The sequence below is a fragment of the Eretmochelys imbricata genome, chromosome 1 (genome assembly GCF_965152235.1).
Source record: "Eretmochelys imbricata isolate rEreImb1 chromosome 1, rEreImb1.hap1, whole genome shotgun sequence".
In the NCBI taxonomy this organism is placed as follows: Eukaryota; Metazoa; Chordata; order Testudines; family Cheloniidae; genus Eretmochelys; species Eretmochelys imbricata.
In genome coordinates, this window is record NC_135572.1 from 269199357 (window position 1) to 269225010 (window position 25654).

General features: G+C 46.5%; 1 protein-coding gene across 1 annotated transcript; it reads left to right on the top strand.

Annotated features, from left to right (window-relative positions):
* The first annotated feature begins 10434 nt into the window (after nt 1-10434).
* WBP2NL (WBP2 N-terminal like) lies at nt 10435-24669 on the top strand. Its single transcript, XM_077830963.1, has 8 exons — nt 10435-10508; nt 15025-15133; nt 16853-16988; nt 18652-18744; nt 19655-19846; nt 20426-20554; nt 21392-21468; nt 22536-24669. Exons 1-8 carry the CDS (start codon nt 10450-10452, stop codon nt 22581-22583), a joined length of 843 nt encoding a protein of 280 aa, XP_077687089.1. The 5' UTR covers nt 10435-10449; the 3' UTR covers nt 22584-24669.
* Nucleotides 24670-25654: the final 985 nt, after the last annotated feature.

A 25654-nucleotide genomic window follows, 5' to 3' on the forward strand; every position in this document is an offset into this window, starting at 1 on the left:
GAAAAATACACATGACCCTTGCCCCCCGCCCCCCAGCCAGGACCACCCACTTTTGACGTAGTGCTGGATACCAGTCCTTGAGCAAGTGAGAACTATGGATACCTTGTGAGGTTCTTTGCAGATTGTCCACACTGGGAACCTTTCCACAGGCTTACCCCCGGGCCCAGAGCCTCTACTGTGCTTTTGGATTCTTTGGGATGAAATGTGGGCATTATATAGATGTAAAGTTAATAACCTATTCAATTGCTTTATGAAGAAATGCTTTTTAATCCCCTGGATTTCTTGCTCTAGGGATCCCTTTCCCCTTCCCAGTAACAGCTATATCATTCTCCATCTCTCAAACAAACGTGGTCAGTTTCTGCACAGCTTCCACATGTGAATAGCGACTGCTTTATCAGTTTCCCCCTCTGATCTTCCAAGAGACAGCCTGGTATTTGATTAAGGGACTTGTCTCTCTCTCAGCACTGAGCCCTAGATTAGGCGTAGATGTAGTCACTGAATGGTTATATCAGTTTTCTTAACACTAAGGCCTCTACTTTGTATTTTACCTGTGGAGAAACAGCATTACATAAGAACATAAGAATCGCCCTACTGGGTCAGACCAAAGGTCCATCTAGCTCAATATCCTGTCTTCCGACAGTGGCCACTGCCAGGTGCCCCAGAGGGAACGAACAGAACAGGTGATTATCAAGTGATCCATCCCCTGTCGCTCATTCCCAGCTTCTGGCAAAAAGAGGTTAGGGATACCATTCCTGCCCATCCTGGCTAATAGCCATTGATGGACGTATCCTCCATGAATTTATCTAGTTCTTTTTTGAACCCTGTTATGGTCTTGGACATCACAACATCCTCTGGTAAGGAGTTCCACAGGTTGACTGTGTGTTATGTGAAGAAATACTTTATTTTATTTGTTTTAAACCTGCTGCCTATTAATTTCATTTGGTGACCCCTAGTTCTTGTGTTATGAGAAGTAGTAAACAACGCTTCCTTATCTACTTTCTCTACACCAGTCATGATTTTATAGACCTCAATCATATCTCCCCTTAGTCGTCTGTTTTCCAAGCTGAAAAGTCCCAGTCTTATTAATCTCTCCTCAGATGGAAGCCGTTCCATAACCCTAATAATTTTTGTTGCCCTTTTCTGAACCTTTTCCAATTCTAGTATAGCTTTTTTGAAACAGGGCAACCACATCTGCACGCAGTATTCAAGATGTGGGCATACTATGGATTTATATAGCGGCAACATGATATTTTCTGTCCTATTATCTATCCCTTTCTTAATTATTCCCAACATTCTGTTTGCTTTTTGGACTGCCACTGCACATTGAATGGATGTTTTCAGAGAACTATCCACAATGACTCCAAGATCTCTTTCTTGAGTGGTAACAGCTAATTTAGACCCCATCATTTTACATGTATAGTTAGGATTATGCTTTCCAATGTGCATTACATTGCATTTATCAACATTAAATTTCATCTGCCATTTTGTTGCCCAGTCACCCAGTTTTGAGAGATCCTTTTGTAGCTCTTTGCAGTCTGCCTGGGTCTTAAATGTCTTGAGTAATTTTGTATCATCTGCAAATTTTGCCACCTCACTGTTCACCCCTTTTTCCAGATCATTTATGAATATGTTGAATAGGACTGGTCCCAGAACAGACCCCTGGGGGACACCATTATTTACCTCTCTCCATTCTGAAAACTGACCATTTATACCTACCCATTATTTCCTATCTTTTAACCAGTTAACAATCAATGAGAGGACCTTCCCTCTTATCCCATGGCAACTTACTTTGCGTAAGGGACCTTGTCAAAGGCTTTCCGAAAGTCTAAGTACACTATATCCACTGGATCCCCTTGGTCCACACGCTTGTTGACCCCCTCAAAGAATTCTAGTAGATTGGTGAGGCATGATTTCCCTTTACTAAAACCACGTTGGCTCTTCCTCAACAAATTATGTTCTTCTATATGTCTGACAATATTGTTCTTTATTATAGTTTCAACCAGTTTGCCCGGTACTGAAGTCAGGCTTACAGGCCTGTAATTGCTGGGCTCACCTCTGGAGCCCTTTTAAAAAATTGGCATCACATTAGCTATCCTCCAGTCATCTGGTACAGAGGCTGATTTAAATGATAGGTTACAGACTACAGTTAGTAGTTCTGCAATTTCACATTTGAGTTCCTTCAGAACTCTTGGGTGAATACCATCTGGTCCTGGTGACTTATTGCTGTTTAATTTATCAGTTTGTTCCAAAACCTCCTCTAATGATACCTCAATCTGGGACAGTTCCTCAGATCTGTCACCTAAAAAGAATGGCTCAGGTTTGGGAATCTCCCTCACATCCTCAGCTGTGAAGACCGATGCAAAGAATTCATTTCGTTTCTTCGCAATGGCCTTATCGTCCTTGAGTGCTCCTTTAGCACCTCAATCGTCCAGTAGCTCCACTGGTTGTTTAGCAGGCTTCCTGCTTCAGATGTACTTAAAAAAATATTTGCTATTACTTTTTGAGTCTTTGGCTAACTCTTCCTGCCTTGGAGTGGAGTCTCTAACACTGAAGCCCAAGCATTCCTCTATCTAGCTCAGCCATTTAGAATGCAGCGAGACTGACAAAGATGGCAGACAGCTGCTGGAATCAGTCCAGCCTGCGACAATTGCAATGAGTTTGGTGATCTTTGATCCCAAGAGGATGCACGTCCCGTGATTAGTGGTCATCCCTTAGTAGTAGAAGAGCAGTAGGTCACATCTGAGATGGGTTTGCAGAGCTGAGTCATCCAGCATGGCAACCAGCAGAAAGGGCTGCAGGTCAGGACTGAGGTGTTCTGGAAGAGCTGTAGGAGCAGGGAGCGTTGCAGTTGAGGTTGAGGTATGCTGGCAGAACCGCATGAAGCCCAGGACTGGAAGAGCAGGGAGCGCCCTAGAAGTGACATGCATTAGCAGAGCTGCGTCAGAGAAGCCTGTGCTGGGTCTGTGGTGTTAGCTAGTGCTATCACTGCAGGCCAAAGGGCTCTTCAGCATCTCTCGTTTGTCCATACAGATCGGCCGTTCTCAACGTTACTAAGTGTAAAGGCCCCATCAGCCCTGCTCTGTCCATCCATCCGTATCAACTCCTCCCAGCTCCATTGCACAGAGGGGGCCTTCATTGCTGCTCCTGTCCTTCCATTTGGGCCAGGCATTCTCAGATCTAGTGTAGGGCAAAAGCATCTTCAGTGCTGCCTCCATCCATATCAGCTGTTCCCAGCCCTAATGGAAGGTGAAAACATCTTCTGTAGTGCTTCTCTTTAACTAGCCATTCACAGACTAATCCAGGGCAAAAACCACCACAGAACTACTCCTGTGTGTCCATCGAGCTCAGCTGTTTTAAACCCCACTGAAGGGCAAAAGCATCTTCAGTGCTGCTTCTGTCCATCAATGCGTCTCAGCTGTCCTCAACCCGCCTGGGCCTCTGCTCCTGAGCAGCCAAACATATCAGCTGTCCCCAGCCTTGCTGTGGAGTGAAGGTCTCTTCAGTGTTGCCACTGCCCATAAGGCTTCATCTCAGCTGTTCTCAGCCAGCTGCTGAGGGAAGGCTGCCCCTGCCCATCCAGCAGGGCAAAGATTCCATCAGTGCTTCTCCTAGCCATTAGGCTGAAGGATGGAGCCTAAGCCCTGCCATGCTGGAGAAACTAAGGCTATGTCTACACTGAGATAAAATATCTGCCGCACCGCTGTGGCTGGTCTGGGTCAGCTGACTTGGGCTCAGGCTGCAGGGCTATAGAATTGCAGTGTAGGTGCTTGGCTGGAGCCCGAGCTCTGAAACCTCACGAGGGGGAGGGTCTCAGAGGCCAAGCTCCAGCCTGAGCCCAAATGTCTACAATGCAATTAAACAGCCCTGTAGCCCAAGCCCTGTGAGCCTGAGTTTGCTGCCCAGGGCTCTGACACTTGCTGTCACAGGTTTTTTATCACAGTGTAGATGTACCCTAAGACACTCAAGCTGGCTTCCCCACTAACCGCACCCGTTCATGATGAACATACCGGGTGCTGGTGACTTATCAACTCCAGTGACATTGGAGTTTCTTTGTGCAGTGGTAAGGCCATTTCTGCGTCTTTGGGGCCTGAAGAATGGTCATTGCAGAGTGCGGATATTTCCCTGGCTAACTGAGGGATGGCCAGCTCCAGGCCACATGCACAAAGGTGACCACTTTTCCTTTGTCTGTCACTTGGATTATAAGTACTAGGGCCATGCTCTGTGATCTGTGTCAATGGGGCTTGCGTATGTGGAAGGAGGGTAGTAGATATGGTCTTCTGTGGAGGAACTTGGGCCTGATCGTCCAAGCAGGGATTCCAGTTCTCTTGTGCCACTCAAGGACCCCCTGTGTAAGATGATCTTCCTTAGCAGACATTATTTTACTGGCACCCACGCAATGTGCTGAGCATTTTCCTAACACATAGGGATCGATTGTCCAACCTTTTCTCAAGCAGGCGAATGTTTGCTCACGCAAGCAGCCCTAGTGACTTCAAAGTCTCTCTGACTCCTCCAATTACCAGGTGTTCATCAAGATAAATACGAGTTGCACAACCTAGCCCATATGGGAAAGGATGGTCCAGTGATTAGGGCACTGGCTTAGGATGTGGAAGATCTCCTTTCAATCCCCTGCTCTTCCCAGACATGCTAGGTGACCTTGGGCAAGTCATTCAGTCTCTCTGTGCCTCAGTTTTCCATCTGCATAATGGGGATAATAATGCATCCCTACCTCACAAGAGGAGAAATACATTACAGATTGTGAAGTACTTTGAGATCTCCTGATGAAAAGTGCTATATCAGAAATAGGTATTCTTATTATTACTGTACTGAGGGAAAAGTGTCATGTTAGCATGTTAACTAACATGTCTTAACTAACATGATGTTAAACATGGCTTTATCCTTGGTGTGGACCAGGACAGTTGCATTAAAAAATGTGTTAATTCATCATGGTTAATCCTATGGGGAACTAACCCTGACCAGCTCATGTTTTTAAACATACCTGTCCTTGTTCACACTAAGGACAAAGCTGTATGTAACACAGTGAGGTCCTATTCTATGCCTATGGCACCTACATGCTATAATAAATAAATAATAATAATAATAATAATGAATAGCAGCAACACTGTGTTAGTTAACACATTCTCTAACAGGATGCTTTCATTCCCAGTATAGACAAGGCCTAAGAAGGCATCTGGAAAGAGGTAAACATATAAGTGAAGTGCTTAAGGACTGAACTGGCCATGTCTTGGTAAGAGAGAGTGTCAATGACAGCGTGTTGGGTTTTTTTTGTAAAATGTAAAAATTTCCCCCCAATGACACTTAACATTGTCTATCAGTAAATACAACTGTGAAAATTTTGAACCTCACTAGAAACATCAGAGGCTGATGCAGATCAGATGTTGCAGTAAGTTCTTCCCCGGAGAAAACACATTATTTAATGAATAATTATTTCTAATAATTAATTACAATAACCACACTTTGTAAGTTTGTAGTGCTTTTTATCCAGAGATCTCAAAGCACTTTACAAAAGTGGGTAACAATTACTCCCATTTTACAGACGTAAACTGAGGCAAAGAGGTTACACAACTTGCCTAAAATCACCGAGCAAATCAGGGGCACAGCTGTGAATAGAATTCACGCCTCCTGAGAACCACAGCTATGCTGCCTCCCCCATCACCATGTGCTTTTAAAAACCAAGGGTGGGGAACATCCTGTACCTTGAACAAACCACTTGTTGTTTGAACAAACAATAAGGAACCCAGGGTGACTTCTGAACAGGTTATTTCTTCCCCCAAAACATGGGCCAACCTCTGAGCATGCCCCTCTGATGTTGGCTGTCTTGCCAACCCTCTCTCCCCTTTCCAGCCCCCATATCCTTTATGCAGCACCTTCCCATGCAGTACCCCTGAGCTTAAGAAAGATATAGGGCTACTGATTTCAGATCAAATGCCAGTGCAATGTAGTGGATGGATTGGTGATGCCCAGCAACAAAACAGGTGACTCCACTATTAAAGCTGGAAGTTCCCGCACAACGTATTTCAACTAATAGTGGGTGACAAAGCACCCCAAGTTTTCCTTTCTCCCCACTGCCAACCTGAAAATCATTTGGTGCATCCCAAAATCTGATGTACCTTATTACAGAACTCTACAAAGAAGAACGAAAAAAGTCCCTTAACAATCAGGGGACATCTACTCCCCTTCTCCCCTTTGACGTTACTTATGAATCTGGATGGCAGCTCCAGGGCATCAAGGCTTACAGGGCAGAGAGCAAAAAGAAATAAATGCTGACTCCTGCCTTGGTTCTGGAAGTACTGTGTCACCATCAGCCATTCAAGACGCACCCACAGGTTTTCAGAAATCTAGACCCCACTTCTTTCTTTTGGAAGCAAGTGCAGTGGCAGACAGTTAATTTTACTTGAGAGATGGAAGAGCAAGAAATGGAAGCATGAACAAGCAAATGAAACCGGGTTCCTGGCACACCCGTCCCCTGACAGTATCACGATGGAGTCTTCTTGTATCAGTCCAGTGCTGATCGAGCAAGAACGAAATCACACAAACTTGTGGTGTAAATGTCGCTAGACTTAACTTTCTATCTGTGTTGTATGATTAAACAAAATGTCGCCATTTGAACAAGTGCCTGTCTTGTTTCTTATTTGTTTTTTTTTTTTACACTTTTGCCCTCCCCTCTACAGTTAGAGTTGCCCCAATCCCATGCAATATCCGTCTGCAACTATCCTTGTGTAGCCCAATCCTGCACCTACAGGCAGGGGCCTGTCCAGGTAACTGGAATAATAAAAAATAAGATCTGGAAAAGAGTGGTTAGGTCACATCTTGCTTGCTGCCTCCCAGTCCCCCCTCCAGTGCTGACTGATTCCCTATATTTTGTATATTATCCTGGACTTTGTCCAATCTGATTTTAATCACTCCAGTGATGAGACTTCCCCCACTTCTCTTGGGAGAACATTTCATTGTCTAATAGACCAGGCAAAGTTCCTTGATATTTGGCTGGGATATTCCTTTGCTTCCTTTAAATTATAGCACTCAGAGACAGAAAAGACCTATTAGATAATCTGCTCATGCAGGAGAGTTTCCAACTAGAGGCTGTGTCATATATTAAAGTGGTAACCCCTATTATTCCTACGTATACTCCCCTAAAACATCCTGAACTATTCTTCTCACTGCTTGGTGTTTACACGCTTCAAACAGTCTCTCAGTTGTCATTTAGCAACACTAAATATTTCTCTTTCTCTTTCTTCACAAGTCAACATGCCAGCCTCTTTAATGATTGGGGTTGCTCTTCTCTCAACTCCCATCAGTGTTTGGACGCTTTTCTGAAATCTGGTGATGTCATGAAGACCAGAGCTTGACGTAGGAAGGCTAGACGGAATAAGCCCTTCTAGAAGATCCCCTCCAAGCTTCTTCTCAATTCAAGGTCTGGCCTAAACCTGCACAAGCCAGGGTCCTCCCAGGCAGGGAACTGGTGGAGATGAATCGGATCTGCTCACAGAACTGGAATTCTGGGTGACAGGGGGGGATTGAATTTAACCTCTGCCTACATACAATTGGAAATCTGGAACTGTCATGAAAGCTAGGCGCACAGGTGCGTGGGGCAGAGCCATAGATTGAGGACTGCCTTCTGAATTTTAGGACAGTCGGAGAATCCTTTTCCCACGCCATTATAAGCAGTTCTTGTGTCACTGGCCTGGAAGGAGTGACGTGAGGTCTCTGCAGAGCCCCTAACTAGCAGGAGGGCTGTACTGAACAGCTTTTTATGGAGGGGATGGTATGATGTGATGGTCTACAACGGCAAATGTCCTCTACAGCCAGAGATGGGCCACTAGACGGGGAGGCCTCTGAGTTACTACAGAGAATTCTTTTCCATATGTCTGGCTGGCTGGTCTCACCCACATTCTCAGTGTCTGATCACCATATTTGGAGTCAGGAAGGAATTTCCCCCCGGGGTCAGATTGGCAGAGACCCTGGCACAGGCACCGACTTTTCAAACTGCCTGGGGGTGCTCAACCCCTGTCTCTGCCCCCACTCCACCCCTTCCCCTAAGGCCCCACCCCTGCCTGCCCCCACCCCACCCCTGCCTTGCCTCTTCCTGCCCCGTCTCTTAAGTTCCTGCCCAGTTCCACTCCCTCCCCAGAGCGCACCACATCCCTGCTCCTTCCCCCTCCCTCCCAGCCTCCCTGCAGGCGGCAAAACAGCTGTTTGTGATGGGCGGGAGGCACAGGGAGGGAGCGGGAGGCGCTGATCCGCGGGGCTGCCAGTGGGCGGGAGGCGCTGGGCAGGAGCTGATAGGGGGGCTGCTGGTAGGTGCTCAGCACCCACCATTTTCCCTCCATGCTTGCTCAAACCCCGGAGCAGCCACGGAGTCGACGCCTATGGACCCTGGGTTTTTTCTGCCTTCCTCTGCAGCATGGGGCATGGTCACTTGCAGGTTTAAACTGGAGTAAATGGTGGAGTCTCTATATAACTTGAAATCTTTAAATCATGATTTGAGGACTTCAGTAACTCAGCCAGAGGTTAGGGGTGTATCACAGGAGTGGGTGGGTGAGGTTCTGTGGCCTGCGATGTGCAGGAGGTCAGCCTAGATAATCACAATGATCCCTTCTGGCTTTAAAATCCATGAGTCTATAAATTAACTAAAGGTGTGAAGTGAAAGTGTGTTCATTAATGTGCACTAAGCCTTCGGGTGGCTGCTGTCATTCAGAAGTGGAGTCACTTCAGACACCTTACAGATTGGTCAGGGCATCCAAGCTTTCAACGTCAAGGGTCACAGTAATATCTTGCTAGAGTGTGGGGACTACATCTAACTTGCTATTATAACTAGATTTACCATCCTTTGGCTGATTTGGTTCTCCCTGTACCATGTGGGACCACGCCAGCTGCTCAGGCAGTTGGGGAACCCAATAGCCACTGTGCCTGAGACCTTGAACGCCGGCTTTTAGGGTTTGTGTCCCTACCTCCCTGCTAGTCAGAAGTCAGAGTCTCTCGGAGGTGATTATCCCCGCGGAATATTATTCAAGACCCACTTACGCTACTTACAACTAAAAATAGATTTTATTGGCAAATTATTGAACCCAAGATAAGAAACCATCAAAGGATAAGTAAAATCTGCACTCACCTGCACAGCTACTATGAGAAAGCTGGCCCAAACCTTAGGTTACAGAATATTGGGTTAGATACATGAAAAACTGTACATGTAGAAGAGCTTTTGGTGTAAGCAACAGCAAAGTTGCCTCTGTTTTTCAGTCTGCCAAATGTCCCACGGAAGGTCTATGGGGAACCAGAGCTCCTCTACCCCTTTGTAAGGAATACCTCACTTTGGTTCTCCCAAAGGGCACCTGCTGCGATTCTGAATTAAGCTGGTGGTCTGCACGTTACATTGCCTTAAAAAACCATATTAGCAAGGTGAGACCATTTGGAATCTGGTTCAGTGGCCTCATCCTTCTGCTTACCCTCAACCTGCATTACGCTATTTTTCTTCTCATTTGTCCTTTCCCATCAGGTTAATATTCTCCTACCTCTTTGAGTTGGCCTTTTATTAACAGGTTATCAAACTGGCCCTTCTAGACCAATGAGAAACAAGCAAACAAAAATGTGGCTTTCACTAACCTCAAGAGCAGACAGCTCTTTGATTAAAAAGCTTCCAAGTAAGAGACAGAAGGCATATTTCAAAACCATTTTAGCTTACAGAATACAGATGCATAAATGAGCCATTCAGATACAGCTTTGTCACAGCACTATAAAACTGGAAAAGACCCATCCTTCCGTCCCCCTGTCTGTCCATCGCCCATCCCTCTCATCCTTCTGTCTGTCCATCCATCCCTCCGCCCCTCTCTCTGCTCCTCTCTGTCCACCTACCCGCTCCTCTGCTCCTACCTGTCTGTCCATCCACCCATCCCTCTGTCCTTCTGTCTGCCCATCCACCCATTGATCTCTCCGTCCTTCTGTCTGTCAACCCAGCCGCCCCCCACCGCCCATCCATCCACCCGCCCATCTGCTCCTACCTGTCTGTCCATCCACCCATCCCTCTGTCCTTCTGTCTGCCCATCCACCCATTGATCTCTCCGTCCTTCTGTCTGTCAACCCAGCCGCCCCCCACCGCCCATCCATCCACCCGCCCCTCTGCTCCTACCTGTCTGTCCATCCACCCATCCCTCTGTCCTTCTGTCTGCCCATCCACCCATTGATCTCTCCGTCCTTCTGTCTGTCAACCCCGCTCTGCCCGTCCATCATCCGCCCCATCTGTCCAGCCACCCTTCTGTCGCTCGCTCTCGCTACCCGCTCCTGCGACTCCCTCCGGCCCCGCCTCTGTCCCGAGCCCTCGCGGCCGGGGCCGTGCGCGATGAGGTCACGGGGCGGGGCCGTGCGCGATGAGGTCACGGGGCGGGGCCGCGGAATAAGGCGGGGGGAGGGGGGCGTTCGCTGCCATTGGCCGGGAAGATGGCGCTGAACAGGAACCACTCGCAGGGCGGCGGGGTCATCGCCCCCCCCGGGGAGAGGTACCAGGGCGCGAGACCGGGCGCGGGGGGGACCCCTCCGAGGCTGAGGCGGGCCCGGCCCGAGCTGAGCCAGATCCCCGGCCTGGCCCGGCCCCTCCGAGCCCCTGCCCTGCCCGCAGAGCGCTTCGCCCGGCCCCGAGCCGCGGCCCGCCCGGTCCGGTCACTGGCCCCGGCCCGTGGCGGGAGGATCCGATGTCCCGGGCCGGGCCTTCTCCCGGCCCGCCCCCGGCGCAGGCCTTGCGGCCCTTCGTTTGTTTACGTTGCTGGCGCTGCGGCGGCCCCGGGTCTCCCGCTTTGGGCCGGCTGAGGCAGCCCGGCCCGCGACGCTGGCTGTCGCGGATTAATCCGCGTCTAATTTCATTTCTTAAAACCAGCTGCCAGAGGTGACCGGCTTCAGAGTAACTAACACGTTGGTGGGGAAAGTAGGTGTGTCCGGCAGTGAGCAGAGAGGAGGCTGAGGCGGGGAGGGTGGGTGGGTGCGTCTATGGCGCTGTCCAGCTCTTTGGGGGAACTGCCCCGAGGCCCCTGGGAGATGAGCCCTGATTAGGTCATTGCCCAGATCAACCCAGCTTCCTTTAGCCCGCTCTCTTTAAGGGGCTTTTCTTCTCTCCATAGTGTTTCCTTGACTTCTGCGTCCCTGTGCTCTCTGACCAGCTCCCAAGTTGGCAGCAGGGGAGTTTGTTTGTTCTGAAAGCTGTTGCTCGCTAGTAATGGGCGTGACAACCCTAGAGGAAATGCATACGAGTGAATCCGAAGTCACATGAGCTGCAGCTTGTCAGCAGATTAGTGACTGAGCTACATCACAAGGCCTTACATGCACTTTCATTAACACTGTGCAATACTAGGTCATTAGCAGCATCTGCATGGGTTTTGGTGTGTGCTGAGGTCTGAATTAAATATGCTCAGGTTGCAGATAGGGAAGTAGTCACTTTCTGAATAGACTGCAGTAAATTACTCTGATAAACATACTTTTAAATATTAAATGTACTTCTAGTTTGCGATCTGAATAATTCTCTGTCCACAAATCTGCACTGGCTTTAAAAAACTGAGTTATATAGAGAAGGTACTGACTTCCTAGCTCCTATTTTGCTTTTTCCAAATGAGATGTAATTCTGAGTCTCTGACTGCTCATATCCATTAAAGATTCCATAGTATTCTTATGGGACTGTGATCTGATTTTGGTGGTGGGTTGTTTTGGGCAAACACCCAGGCCTCCTCGCTTCATTAGGGTGCCTCATAAGCAGAATACAGAAATACTGCTCTTCTGGTAGCCCAAAAGATACATCTAGACTGCTCCTCATATATAGGGAGCTGGAGAGGAATGATTTGGACAAGCCCTGTGTTTTCCTGGTCTGATTCTGTATGAAGGTTTGGCACAATTATTCGCAATTGGTGAACCATGAAAATAAAGCAGCACCTATACAGACACTGATTTTTTACATTAAGCTGCACCCATGGTCCTTTTATTAGATTGTTTATTCCACCTGTTGATTGTGCTTGGGCTTTCCCAAGCTACAGAATGTTTTTTCTCTCCATCTTTCTGTTTATCTCGTAGAGATGTCATTGGCAGTAGGTCCTTTCAGACCTAGAACAACCATTGCAACCCATTTCCCTCCAGGATAATCTGAAACCCTTGAAGGGTTTCAGAGTTTGGGAATGAGCCAGTAGGCCAGAGTGGCCATGGTGGTACTTCCTGTGCTATCTGAAACGTTCTCGGAGCTTGAAGCTGTGGCTTGGCACTAAAAGCGCCCTGTCTGATGGTCAATGTCTGGTCTTCTGGTATAATCTAAAGGCACATAGTCATTCTAATTCAGCGCGCCCCCCCCCCTTTTATTTTAAAAGAGGGAGTTTTCCCAAACTTGAAACAAATACAATGATTTTGTGCCATTTAAAAACAGTGGACTCATGGGGCTTGTTTGGTTCCCTGGCTGACCTGAAACAACTGCACTGGGTTAGTGCATGAAAAAGGAACCAAACATGGCTAAAAATCATGAAACTGGTTAGTCTAGTTTCACTATTCAGGCTTGGTGTTTACTTCTAGTATTTCAAACAGTATCATTGGTGAAAAGTCACCAGCCTCTGTGCAAAATTGTGGTATGTGAGCAGTCTGCTTTCAAATACAATTGTATGTTGGCCTGTCCCTGTTGGGGAGATGTAATTGACTTTGGTGGCGGTACTGATTAGGGTACAAGTTCAGTCCCTTGCAGTGTAGGTGACAAAACAGTAACTAATTAGGGCAGGGGGTGGAACTAGCAAAATGCTGTCTCTGAAGATGGGGCGGGGGAGCGGCTGGATCTGAGCAGAGCAAATTCCTCACCTCCTTGTAGCAGGAAGAAACTTTACTTGTGAAATCCAAACCAGGTGTCTCGGGATGGTACTGCTACTAGCACTGGGCCTGATCTGCAAGTCAGGAAGCAATCTGCTTAAATTGCGTGACGGTAGCTCTGAGATCCTGGACACGCACAAGACACTGAGTGGAGTAGTGGGGGAAAGAGAACTGCCTTCTAGATTACTAAATTACCCTTAGGATGGGTGAATAACAGAAAAATAATAAGTAATATTATTAAGCTCAAAACTGTAAAACTTGTCAAGTAGTATTTGGCAAATGTTATATGACCGGCTGTAGTTTTCCTTGTTAGCTGTTGGGCGATCTTGTTGAACCGTATATAAATTCCTAACAGCAGCAGAATTTCAGTTCTCTTCTTCAGGATTGGGGTTATGTCTCAAAACAAAAAAACTCCAACATAAATTAAATAAACCAGGCCCTGGCCCCTTTCCAGATCTTTCCCTGTACCTGCTACTTGTTGGCTTCTTAACTAAGAGCCAGGTGACCTGCTAGATATCACTTGATCTCTGACCTCAAACCCATTACCTGGGACAAAGCTTAGTCAGAGGTGGGGTGAAGCCAATTTGCCCTACGGGGCCAGCCCTTCCTGTGGCAGTGCTATACTTCTAGGTAAAATTGTTCAGTAGGTTTAATGTAATTACCACTGCACTGGTATACTAAAAGTATTAAGTGCTGGGTTTACCTACATATGTATAAAGTATGATTAAAACAAGCTCTTTATTAAAGACACATTTTTAATTGGATACATGACAGTTATTCTTGCACAATGTAAAAGTGACCTATAAAATTTGCTGCCATAGAATATAGCTGAGGCAAAGTTTGGTGGGATTCAGAACTGGATTAGACATGAGCAATTGCCCTAGTTACGAAGCACTGTCTCCCCATAGCATCTGAGAATTGGAGAGAACCTATTAGGTCATTCAGTCTATCCCTCCCAGCCTTGCAGGACTGTGACTAGAGTATTACATTTTCAGTAATACCCTAAATTTCCCTCCGTCCTTGACAACTCCGCCTTTCAGGTACTTGTGGATTGTTATCCTGTGTCTCCTTAAATAGTTCCACTAAATGTTATCTAGCTTTCAGTAGTTTTCTTCAGAAGCATGTCCCTTTAATTTTTCCCTTTCAATAATTTTGCTGTTTTCCAATTCACCCATATTTCTGTAACAGGGTCCCTAAAACTGAATAGAGCATTTGAAATATGGTCTCATCGAGGCCATACATATGTAACCACCTCATCTATGATGCCTCTGTATGCTGCTCAGAATTGCAGTGCACTTTTTTTTTCTGGCATAATACATTGTAAACTTGTCACTCCCTAAGTCTGTCAGTATTTCTGCTTCTCTTTGATTGTCTATCTGTTTTGGATCACTTCCCCACATTTTCCCAAACTGACTTTATCTTCTACTCACATTTGTTATCCCTAAATCCCTCTATATTATTTCCTGTCATTGCTAGTGTTCACAGGGTAGTGTTTGTAGCAAACTTGACTATCATGTTGGCTCCCTGTTCTAGATCATTGAATAAGTTTAAACCCCACCACTAGGAACAGTGTTTCCCCAATTCTCCTATCCCTGGATGCATTGTTCTTTATCGCTAATCTTTGCTGATAGTCCTCGGTCACTTACAGGAAATAGTGACAGCATCTGTAGTTAGCTTAGCTATGAAGAAGCATCTTCTTTAGTACAGTTGACACAACTGGGGTTGCATTATTGGGGTTATGCTTTCCTGTGTAGCATCAACATATGGATACTGGACTAGTCAGACAGGGACTTGCTCTGAGGCAACACGCTTATTCCAGAAAGAAGTATTGAGGTCCGTTGTGCTTATTCTGTGCTGTGACCTTTTGTACTCGGTCTCTTTCAATGAGAAATGAATGGTTTCCCCAACAACTGTCTCAAGTGGCTTTGGAAATGCAAGGAGAAGCAAACTATCCTTAGGCTAGAGGCTTCCCTTGGCAGAGTGGGGTTTGGTGTTGTACTTATTGAGAGAGTAGCATAAACGGTGCGTGCATATGCAGAGAGAGAAGGTGGGATCCATATCTGAACAGAGCCTTCGGGGAAATGACCTGTTCCTTGGCATGCCAACTAACGTATGTTGATTGCATGTGCTTTAGGACTGTGTTTGATACTATGCATCCCTGATGTCTCTCTGTCTCTTCCTCCTCCTCAGTATTCTTAAGCATTGTAAAGATGTGGAGCTTTCCTTCGGAGATGTGTCTGACAAGGCTGAAATCTTCAAAGGCACCAAGAAGGGAATGGTATACCTCACCCCCTACAGGGTAAGTCTTGAGCCTGCAGCGTTCTCCCACAGGCTTCTAGTCCCAGAGACTTGTAAATGACTGGATAAATCTCCTACTTATGAGGAGGCTACAAATTCAAGATGGGAGAGAGTGGTGGAAACAGGTCATGCTTGTCCTTTTCTCCACAGCCTCCTTTCCCAGCTAGGGCCCGTTCCAGATTGTTCTCTACACAGCATGTTTTCATGTGTCTTTTACATTGTCCTGTTTTCAGTGTCAGTTGCTGGGGTTTCCACTATTTCCTTTGAAAGTCTCCTTCAGAATCCTTGCTGGGGGGCAGGGAGGAGAGTGAGTGAGTGTGTGTGTGTGTGTTTAAACAAGAAACCCCCCATATGCACATCCAAAGCCTCTGTCCTGAACACCAACCCCTGTTTAACTTGGCTTCTCAATTCTCGCTGCTGCTGTATGTAGCCTTTTAAACTGGAACAGGAGTTGATTTTTACGGGACCTAGAGTACATTGTATGGGCATAGGCTTTGCCCTGTTAAGGCTTATCATACAGGCACAGTGGCCAACCTGATTGAAACCTCTTCTTAGTAAACATTTGAAAGCTAAAAGCTGGGGGCAAAAAACCCTCTCCTGCTGTTCCAGGGATTACTGAAGGGGGGCTGTGATGCTTCTGCAAGTGTTTTGATGAGTGAACGTACAAAGGACTAGGGGAAACTGTTCAGTGTAGTCCAAAAACCTGGACTAGGAAAGCCCTGGAGAACCTCCTAAAAGGGTCAGTTCTGTACTGGCTTGAAGGACGGACCGTAAATCTTTCCTGTGTTCAGTTCTGTGGCTTATGAGGTGGCCCATGCAAAATTTTGCATGCCCACAAGTATTCCTCATCCCTTTGGACTGTATCCAGTCTTCAGGTGCAGCAGCACTCTAGAATTCTTCACTTAGCCGGTGCTGCTCTAGAGACAGTCACCAAACGAACTAAGCTGGTCTGAATTCACAGCTTTTGGTTTGTACGTCTGTAGACGGCCACTGCTCATCTGGTTTGAGTGTCCTGTTTTGACTTTAGCTTTAACGAGAGCTGCTGCACTGAATCTGCCAAAGCCCTGGACGCGCAAATGAGTTAGATCCTGGAAGGCTGTAATAGCTGTGTAAGATTCAATGTAGTAGCTTTTCTGTACGCAGCAGTGAGTTATACGTAGCCTGTGACATTAGACCTTTTTAATGAGAGGGGGAATGTTAGGCCAGGGCACTGCTCTTCTATCCCCTGCCTCTGGCTTTCCTTATTTAAGAATGATCATAGTAACTGCTAAGTTACTATTCAAACAGGCTGTTAGATTTGGGCAGAAAGACCACACGTCTAAGCAGTCCAGAACTTCTGGTCCACTTCAGTGCAATGGAGCTTCAAGCCACAGTGCTGCATACTGTGTCACAAAAATAGTGCAGTAATTTGAGGTTTTAAAGGGAGAAAATATTTCTTAATTTACATGGTGTCAACTGAACGCTACCATGGAAGTTGCACACGTTTCAGGTGCGTGAGCCATACATATAGGATAACTTTGTTTTGGATTTCTCGGGATGAAAACTGCTATGTAGCTGTAGAATAGGAACTTGCATGTATAATTGTTCCAGAGCTTTAGTTTCTCTTTACCAGCTTGTTAAAGCAGTGTCTGGTTTGAACACTTCTGAAACAGCCTCTTTCACTCTAGGTATAAAGACTGACTGTAAATTAACAGCTTTAAAATGTCCCTCTATCTTGCAGATGATCTTTGTGTCTAAAGGCAAGGACCCCCTGATGTCCTTCATGATGCCATTCTACTTGGTGAAAGGGTGCTCCATCGAGCAGCCTGTCTTCTCTGCCAATTACATCAAAGGCGTGATCCAGGCTGAGGCAGGAGGTATGTGTTAATGTGTTGCAGCTCCAAGCAGGCTTAACTGAGTTTCCCAAGTACTTTTTCCCTTCTGCTGAATTTGTAACCCGGGGCTTGTCCACATGAGAAATTGACCGGCATAGTAATAGTGAAATATGCCAGTCAGTTTCCTCACATAGGCATGTCCTAAGTTTAGTGGAAAGCCAAAAAAAGCCTCATAGTGGATATTTTTGTCCAGTATAAACTTGTAACTATGATCCAAATGTTATAAGAAAATTGCTTGATCTTTAAATTTCTGCGTGTGTTAGTTGCTTCGTAGGCTCAGCTTGAGAGGGAGGTGGAGAGGGTAGGTGGGTGATGGGTTCACCAACTTCAAATGCTGATCTTCTTGGCTGCTATTCATGACTGTACAAAGTGAGCATGTGTCTCTGGAGATAAGCAGACCTTTCTTCACCTTTCCCTGGCAATAAAATCACTCTTTGTGGAGATTCTGCTGTAGTAGTGGTGACTCATATCTGGGTCACTCTGGCTCTTGAATAGCTAGAGCTTTCTGCATAATCTATTCTGCACGTACACTGTAGCGATCTTGGATGCCTTTTTTACTATGCCAGTTCGTTTGTGTCACTTCTTTAAATCCTTTCTCTCTATCCCAGCCTTTCTTGTTGGCTAGGGGTGTTGCTTCATGATGGGAAGTATAAAGGTGGGTTGCTGATTCGTTGGGTAACTTGCCCAAGCTTAACTACCAAACTATTACTGATAAGACAACAGGAAAGAATAAAATTTGAGCAATGCAGTGTTTCTAAGTGTGTTGTGGAACCAGCCACTTCCTTTCAATTTATATGCCTGATGGGTTTTTTTTCCTCCTCTAACAATGTGCAGAAAACCCCCAAACTTCTCATAGTCTCTCCTGACAACTTTTCTTGGAAGAAGTTAATCAGACAAGGGATTTTGGAACCTGGGCTTTTCATTTTAAAACTCAAACTTTGATCTCCCGTCTGACAACTTGCTTTAAAAACTCCCAATTTTGTTTATCCACTTGTCCTCCAATAAGGAAACCTGCCTTTTTGTACAGTTTGGGTGATTTATCTTGGAGTCTTAGCATTTGCTAATGAGTTTCTAGAAACTCCTGTTAGGCCTAAAACTTTTTAATCTTTATCTAAGCTTCTATGCTTCAAAGAGGGTAAAGAGTCTGCTGATGGAATATTTGATCCCAATCCTGGCTTGAGTTTCAGGCCCTGATTCAAAGTCCATTTAGTTTGGTGGAAGGACTCCCATTCAGTGGGCAGGCTCCCGCTGAATAAAATGTGTCCTTTCTATGTCGTATTTGTAATTGGATTCTCTCTTAGCCTACTAGCAGAAAATCTAGATCTACAGCAACCTTTACATGTCCATGTTTTAGACTCTCCTTTTAAAAAATAAGGAAATTCCCAGACAAACCTTCTCCTCATTTCCCTGAGATTTATCTTGTATACAAGTGGGCTGAGTGACCAGTGCGAAGAAAGCTGGTGGTGCCTTCCTGCTGGCAGGTCTGCAGCAGTTGTCCAAACCCTGTTTGGTCTCTTGTTTAAGTTGGGGGCTTCTAGGAAACAAATCAACTAATAATCTGTATTCAAATTCAAACTAGTTTCTTGGTGTTAATCTTTTAGAGTATTTTAATGGTTTCATTTGTATTTCGCACTTTCCCTTTTAGGGGGTTGGGAAGGGCAGGCTTCCTTTAAAATGACCTTCAACAGTGGAGGAGCCATTGAGTTTGGACAGTTGATGTTCAGAGTTGCCACTAATGGTAAGTAACCTTCAGAGGCTTGACTATTCTTTAGCTAGAAGAGTTGGTTAACTAACTTTTGCTGCAGTAAACTTCTTGGGGTGAGCAGAGCGAATAACCCTTCTAAACTTCTCAATCAAAAAAGATTGACTTTTCCATGAGAACTTTTGTCTTCATTCTACACCCTATTGTTGGTCTTAATGCTTTGGTTTTTGGAAACTGAAAAACTTAATATTCCCAATTCTTGGAATGATCCCCCTATTCTTTTTTTTTTTTTTTTTTTTTTGTGTTAAATCTTTTCTCCTCTGTCTTCCAGGTGGAAAAAGTAGGAAAAAATGAGACTGCAGTGGTGTATGGGGGAACTATACTCTCACACTGTTTACCCAACCCTCTCCAATGGGGAGAGAGTGTATTAAAAATAGAGTGGAGGGAGAAAAACTTCCAAAAATTGATGATAAATCTAAACAAAAAAATTCATTTTAATTGGAAAAACTTTTTTGTAGAGATTTTCCTGATCAGAAAAACTTCTTAAATGTGTGGGGTTATTCCACCTTTTTTTAAATGAAACCACATTCTTTAGTGGAGATGTTTTGGGGAGCTTTAGTGGCTAGTATCTGTGCAGATTTTTGCAGAACAGGGTTAATCAGAGTCCTCTCCATAAACTGTTCCGAGCTCAGGGTCCAACCCTGCTCCCCAGCGTCCAAACTAGCAAAGCTAATTACCACAGCAGTGTGTGAACATGGGAAAAGAAGAGATTATTACTAGATGGGTTTCAGGCAAAGCAGTCACTCCAGGTCTCAGTGGCTCATAGCTCTGTTGCAGTGACAGATCAAACTAAATTCATGACCGTTCCTTCCTTTTCTTTGCTGCTCCATTTTAATTGCATGGCAGTGTGCTGAGTCAAACTTGCTAAACTTAATGTTTTTTTTAGCTTCCAGAGGGGCTCCTGCCCAGAACACTGGCTATGGCTATATGCCTGCCTTTACGGGGTACACCCCTGCTCCAGGAGGTTATTCACCTGCCCCCCAGCCAGCTAATGGACCATACCCTTATGTGCCCCCACCAATGAATGGATATGGACCAGCTCCGCAACCCATGGGATACCCTTACGCACCACCTCCAGGTAAAGCCTTCCGACAGGCTTCACCATCTTGTAACATACCAGTGTTGTGTGAGAGGCAGAGTGCGTGTGCTGTCTGTACTGGGAGCTGTAAAGGACCGTGTCAGAGTAAAGAACACAAGACCCCAACATAGCTGGGGGATGACTTGTATTGCAGCAGTCCATTCTCTCTGAGCAGAACTGTTAGTCTTATAAGGGCCCTGACTCCTCTGGGTCACTGAAGCACTTCCTTGCAAGGGCTGGGGTGTCCTGGTAAAATCCAGCTTGAGTATTGTTGTGTCTCCCTAGAGATCCAGTGGGACAGGAAATAAAGGATACAACATCCTAAGCTGGGTAACACCTTCTGGCAGAGAATGGCTGGAAAATTCGGGGAGTGATTGTTGCCTGCAAAGCCCTCTGGGATCAAAGGTGCTACAGCCATATAAAATCCTGCTGAGGAGCTGCTGCTGTTTAAGCTTGGATGGCTTGCCTTGACTTGTGTGTATCCACTCTGGACAGAAGCAACAGGCCTGTAAACTAGGCCTGCGCTATGTCCCACAGGAATTACTTAAAGCACTGTGTGAATCTCTCTCCTTTCTACAGGCATGTACCCACCTCCTCCTGACATGAACCCCCTGTATATGGCTCCTCCTCCCCCCTACCCTGGCCCTCCTACCGCAGGACCTTCAGCCCCCACAGCCCCTACAGCCTGGGTGGAGCCCGGAATGCCAGGTAAGGGAGCGGGAGGGACTCTCGCTGCAGTTCCAAAAGGGATTGTTCCTGGTGCAGATGTGAATGATGGAATTTCTCTCGTTACAGGCTCTTTGAGTTGCCCATTTCTAGGCAGTTTGCGGTGGGTGGGGGAAGATGACATGGCAGTTCCCAGCACTGTACTGGTTCTGTCCAGCATGAGCAAGTCCCTTGCTCTCATGAGCAGGCCCAAAGTAAAACTAAGAGAGCTGGCTCTGATGTTGCAAGCTGGTCCTCTTGGCACCTCTTGTCTCTAGAGTCTGCTTAAGAAAGCTGTGTTAAAAGGTATGGCACAGAAGCCACCTGCTAGAGCAGGAAGGAGACTCTACTGAAAGTGTTACCTGGGGATCCTTTTGGAACAGGTGGTCCGCATTGATGACCACAGGTATAGGTCAAACTGCTGCCAGATACTATCAGTTCATTTTATAGTGTAGCATTATGCCTGGCTAATAACCCCAGCATAGTTGTGGAACAACTATGTGGAACTGTGGCTATCTTAAGGCTAAAATCAAGTGTGACCTAGCTGATGTGAAGGGAGACTTATCTTACTCCCAGAGAGCTGTAAAGCCCAGGATATCTGTTAACAGGGAAGCATTGTCTGGTGGTTTAAGCACAGCTGGGAGATGTGGGTTCCATTCTCTGCTCTGCTACAGACCTATTTTGTGACCTTAGAAAAGCCAGTTAACTTGTCTAGGACTCTGTTTTCCCCATCTGAAAAATAGGTATGCTCTCTCTGTTAGGTGGGGGGCTGGGAAGCTGAATTTGCTATTTGTAAAGCACTTAGGAAGACTGTTTTTGCTTTTTGGCCTTACTCTGTAGGTGGCAGTAAAGCAGCAGAAGCGGCTTCGAGTGCCTATTACAACCCAGCCAATCCCCACAATGTCTATATGCCTATGGTAAGCAACTGGTTGAGTTGTCTGTCTGGGCTGGAGAGCAAAGGGGTAAGAGGAGCTAACGCACTCGCTGTTCAGCTGCTACAGCTGAATCCTGGGCAGCTTGTCATCTTACTGCAGCAGATGCTGAAGTCACAGTGCATAGCCCATGCCGTGCCACATCACACCAAGTCTAGTATCCTGCTTCTGGGTGTATCCAAGCAGGCTGTTTGCCCATCTAGTCTAGCTGTGGGCAGTGCTTGATCCTCAAGAGGAGAGTGGACCCACCCACATGCACCAGATCAGTTGAACTAAGATGGGTCTAGGTCTCTTTTCTTCCTGACCCCGCACAGGCAATTGGTTCCCCAAAGCAGGAGGTTTACAGTCACTTTGTTTTACCATGCTATTTAGAAATGGTCTATCCACTCTTTCCTACAAAGAAGGCTCCTCAAAATATTCAGTCACTGTTCCTGGAATCCGTCTTAGTATTTTTCTGATCAAGAAGGGAGGGAACTCTAAGACCTTCATGAAAGTTGTTCCTATACAGAAACAATATATAGTTCTCAGCTTCTGCAAGAATGGGGGTAGCCAGATTTAGGAACTTAAAGGGAAGGGGTAATGCAGGTTTAGACTGTTCTAGGCTAGGGGAGACAGACAAGATCTGTCCTAACCAACTGCTACAGGAACCACAGAGTGACTGGGGAGGGTGAGAGGAAGATGAGGATTAAAACAACGTCCAGTCACAGTGCTGCTGTTTCTGAAATACACACGTTCTGATGGGCTTTTAAAGGGACGCTTTTTTGTGTTCATCTTTTTTTTGTGTGTGGTGCCTCATTTGAAGCATTGTGGGAACTGGCAGAGGTTCTGGGACGTAACTGAAACTGGGAAGATATGGCTATGGGTAGCTGTAGCCTAACATACAGGCCTCATGCCTGTCACTGTCCGCTCAGTAACTCTCAAGCTGTAGCCGAAGGCAAAGGTTTGGTGCATTAAGCTAAGCCTGGGAATGCTCGGAAAGCTGAACGGCTACACACAACGCTGCTGATTATAGATAAAACAGACGTGGTGACTGATCCTTTCTCACTTTGCAGGACCAGCCGCCTCCTTATGCACCTCCTGCTGAGAAAAAGAACAACTAACGGAAGGAACCCACTCACCAACTGCTCACGTTCCTTCTACCCAAAGACACTTCTGTCCTCACCACCACCCCCTCATTCAGTGTATCTCTAGGCTTCCATGCGTGTATATAATAGACATAGCATTGGGCGACGTAACACCTGCCCTCTTTAAACATTGAGCATGACCATACAAGTAGAACAGCAGAAGCAGCAGTGTTTTCTTGCCTGATTGCTTTACATCCCAGGGCCAGAGCGCTGTCCCTCCGAGGCTTTTGCCATGAGTTTGGGGGTGGGGGCTGAAGTCTTAGGCCAGCAGAGAAAGCACATCAGTAATGTAGGAATACAACATTACAGCTTCTTGATTTTTTTGAATGAAGTAAAATGGTTTGAGAGAGTGGTTTTAAACTTCCTCTGAGGCAACAGTAAGTGAGAAGGAAAGAGGCAATGGGCTGCTGGGTTTCCCCATGTTGGTATAAAGGAGGAGCACGTTACATTTTTCATTGGTGCTGTTCCCTTTTTAAGGAATCGAGTGAAGTGCTGGAGGCTTGTGTCATGTAAGCTTCATTGTACTGGGCCACACTGTAACCTGGGAAGACTCCTGAGACACACTCAGCCTAGTTAAGCATTTTGCAGTGTGGGCTTCAGTGTGGAGAGGCCAAGTACAATGCTAACTCAGCAGCAGCAGCAGCAAGGGAAGTATGAACTGGCTTTGGCTAAATCACTGGCCCTGCAGGCAAGAAGAGCTAACACAGCTGCAGTTTTACACCTGCCTTGGACACTGCAAAGCCCCGCGTATGCACCTGTCTCCTTTCCCAGGAAACCTGCCTCTCTCAAAACGGGTGATGGCTGGAAGAGGCGAGATGCCCCACTTGCTGGGGTGTGCCGACATCCAAGGATGCCTGGTTCTTCCTCCTCCACTCTGTTGCGAGAAGCTTCTCTTCTGTATTGTAAATGTACTTTTGAGGAGAGGGGGATGTGTTAGCAGGTCTCTTCAGTGCAGTGAAAGCCAGACTTTGTGGCCACCTGATGCAGGCGGCCGATGAAAGACTTGGGAGAAACTCGTGCGTCTAACCTGGAAATAGGCAGTGGCTTTCTAAAAGCAGCATCTCCGTGTAGATGGGCAGTAGAAAAGCAAATTGGGACTGGGTGGAGGGGAGTGGAATCTGGGCTACAGAGCTCTGAGCAAATGGGAGTGGGAATTAATCCAAGTCTTCCTTTCATTCTCCTAGAAACTGGCCCCTCTGTGCAGCAGCAGCCACGCTGCAGGTGCGGGTGAGTGAGAAGTATTAGGGTATTCTACTCTGACAGCACGTTTCACCAAGGAGAGCATAACCTCACCATAGGGATGGGATCAGAAACTATTGCTCTGCCTGCTGAGGAGCCTCATACCCCGGGCTAGCTTTGCTAGAAAGCACTGGGGGGTGGGTGGAGATGGGAGAGCGGTCTGTCTTCCCTCCACATGCAACTAAAGCCATGCTGGCGTGAATGTGCTGGCATCTGAACAGTAGTGGGGGTGAGGAAGAGAATCTCGGTGGGTGGGGTGGGTTTGTTTCTTCAATGCAGGTAGGGTAACTGGATGGCTCTTTACTGCTTGCGTGGCATCCCCTTGTGGTGAGGCGGTGCCCGTTCACCATCAATAACCAGTATTTTTTGTAATGTAGATGTTACTGCTAACCCTCAGCTGTTACTGAGAATAGAGCAACTCAGCTGGGACCTTCTATTCTCCCTTAGGAACTGATGCCCTGCAAACTTGTTCTCCAAAGAGAATCACACTTGTCTAGTGGAGAACCTCTGACTCCCAGTGTAGGGCCTGCTCAGCCACTCCCCACCCGGTTCTCACTCAGGGGTAGGGACTGTTTTTTCCCCCTTTGCTCCCTACGTGCTAGGCTATTGTACAAGCAAAGCTCACACAACCTGTGTGTATTCCTGTAGCTGCCTGACCTTCCTCCGCGTAGCAGCCATCTGCAAGGGAGGAACTTCCTTTTCTAAGAAGCCTTTTTAATCTGAGTCAAAGATTCTCTAACTTTCTGGAAATAAAAATGTTCCACTATCAATGTTTGTAATATCTTTTGCATTGCACTTTAATACAGAAGCATTGGAATCTTCAGGCCTGTGCGTCAGTTCAGTGGTGTGCGTGTTCTGATGTAGTAACCAACAGCTTGCTGTGCGATGGGCAAGAAAAATGGAACGGAGAGGATAAGAATTGCAAAAACCCCATAATTGGTTGTGGGATTGTTTTTGTGGCTTTGTGACCAATGCATGGTCCCTCCCTTCCCCTTCCCCACTGAGCACTGCTTAGCTGTTCTGTAGAACTAGAGTGGGAAAATGGCCTTTAGTTAAAAATCCCACTCCACTTGCACTTCAGGCTGTGGTTATAGCCTATCCCTTAGGTCGTGAGGGGAGGGAGGCTGCCTTTTACCATCACTGCCTTTACTGCTGTAACTAATGTCCTAGTTAACTCAAACTGGCACACTACCCCTTTCTTGGGGCATGTCAAGCACCACTAACAGGGGCTGTGGGAGCTCTCTGCTAATGCAGTATTCCTGTGACTCTTCTGTAAGCAGCTGTTTCCAAGGGCTTGTTTGCCCTGGTCCCACAGCCAGCACTGATTCTCTATTAGTTAAGGAGCAAAAGTGGAAGGTCCCCAGTTCTCTCCCCGCTGCCCAGTTGTGATGGTGATCAGCTATTCCATCTTCTGGGTGTAGGTTAAATCCCTGGGGACAAAATACCTTTCTTCCACATTCACCTCCACTCGTACAGCTGGTCTTGTGCATCCCAGACTTGCTTCGCTGAAAAAGCAGCACCAAATGTGGGATAGCTTCAAGTGGGGTAGGTAGCTGGAGAAAAAGCAGTCAGACAAAGCTGCTTATGGCCGCTTCTGCTGAAGATAGGAGTGAAGGCAGGCTTGGGACAATCACAAACTCAAGGCTGAGAATTGCTACCTCTGTGCTACGGCTGTCAGGGAGCCCTGTTACAACACTCCAAGTTGTAGGACATGCAGAACCCACATCTGTCTTCTGTAATTTGATTGAAAGCTTTGGCTGGATTGAGGCTTTAGTTCAGGTACTAAATGTGCCTCAGGTCCTACCTGC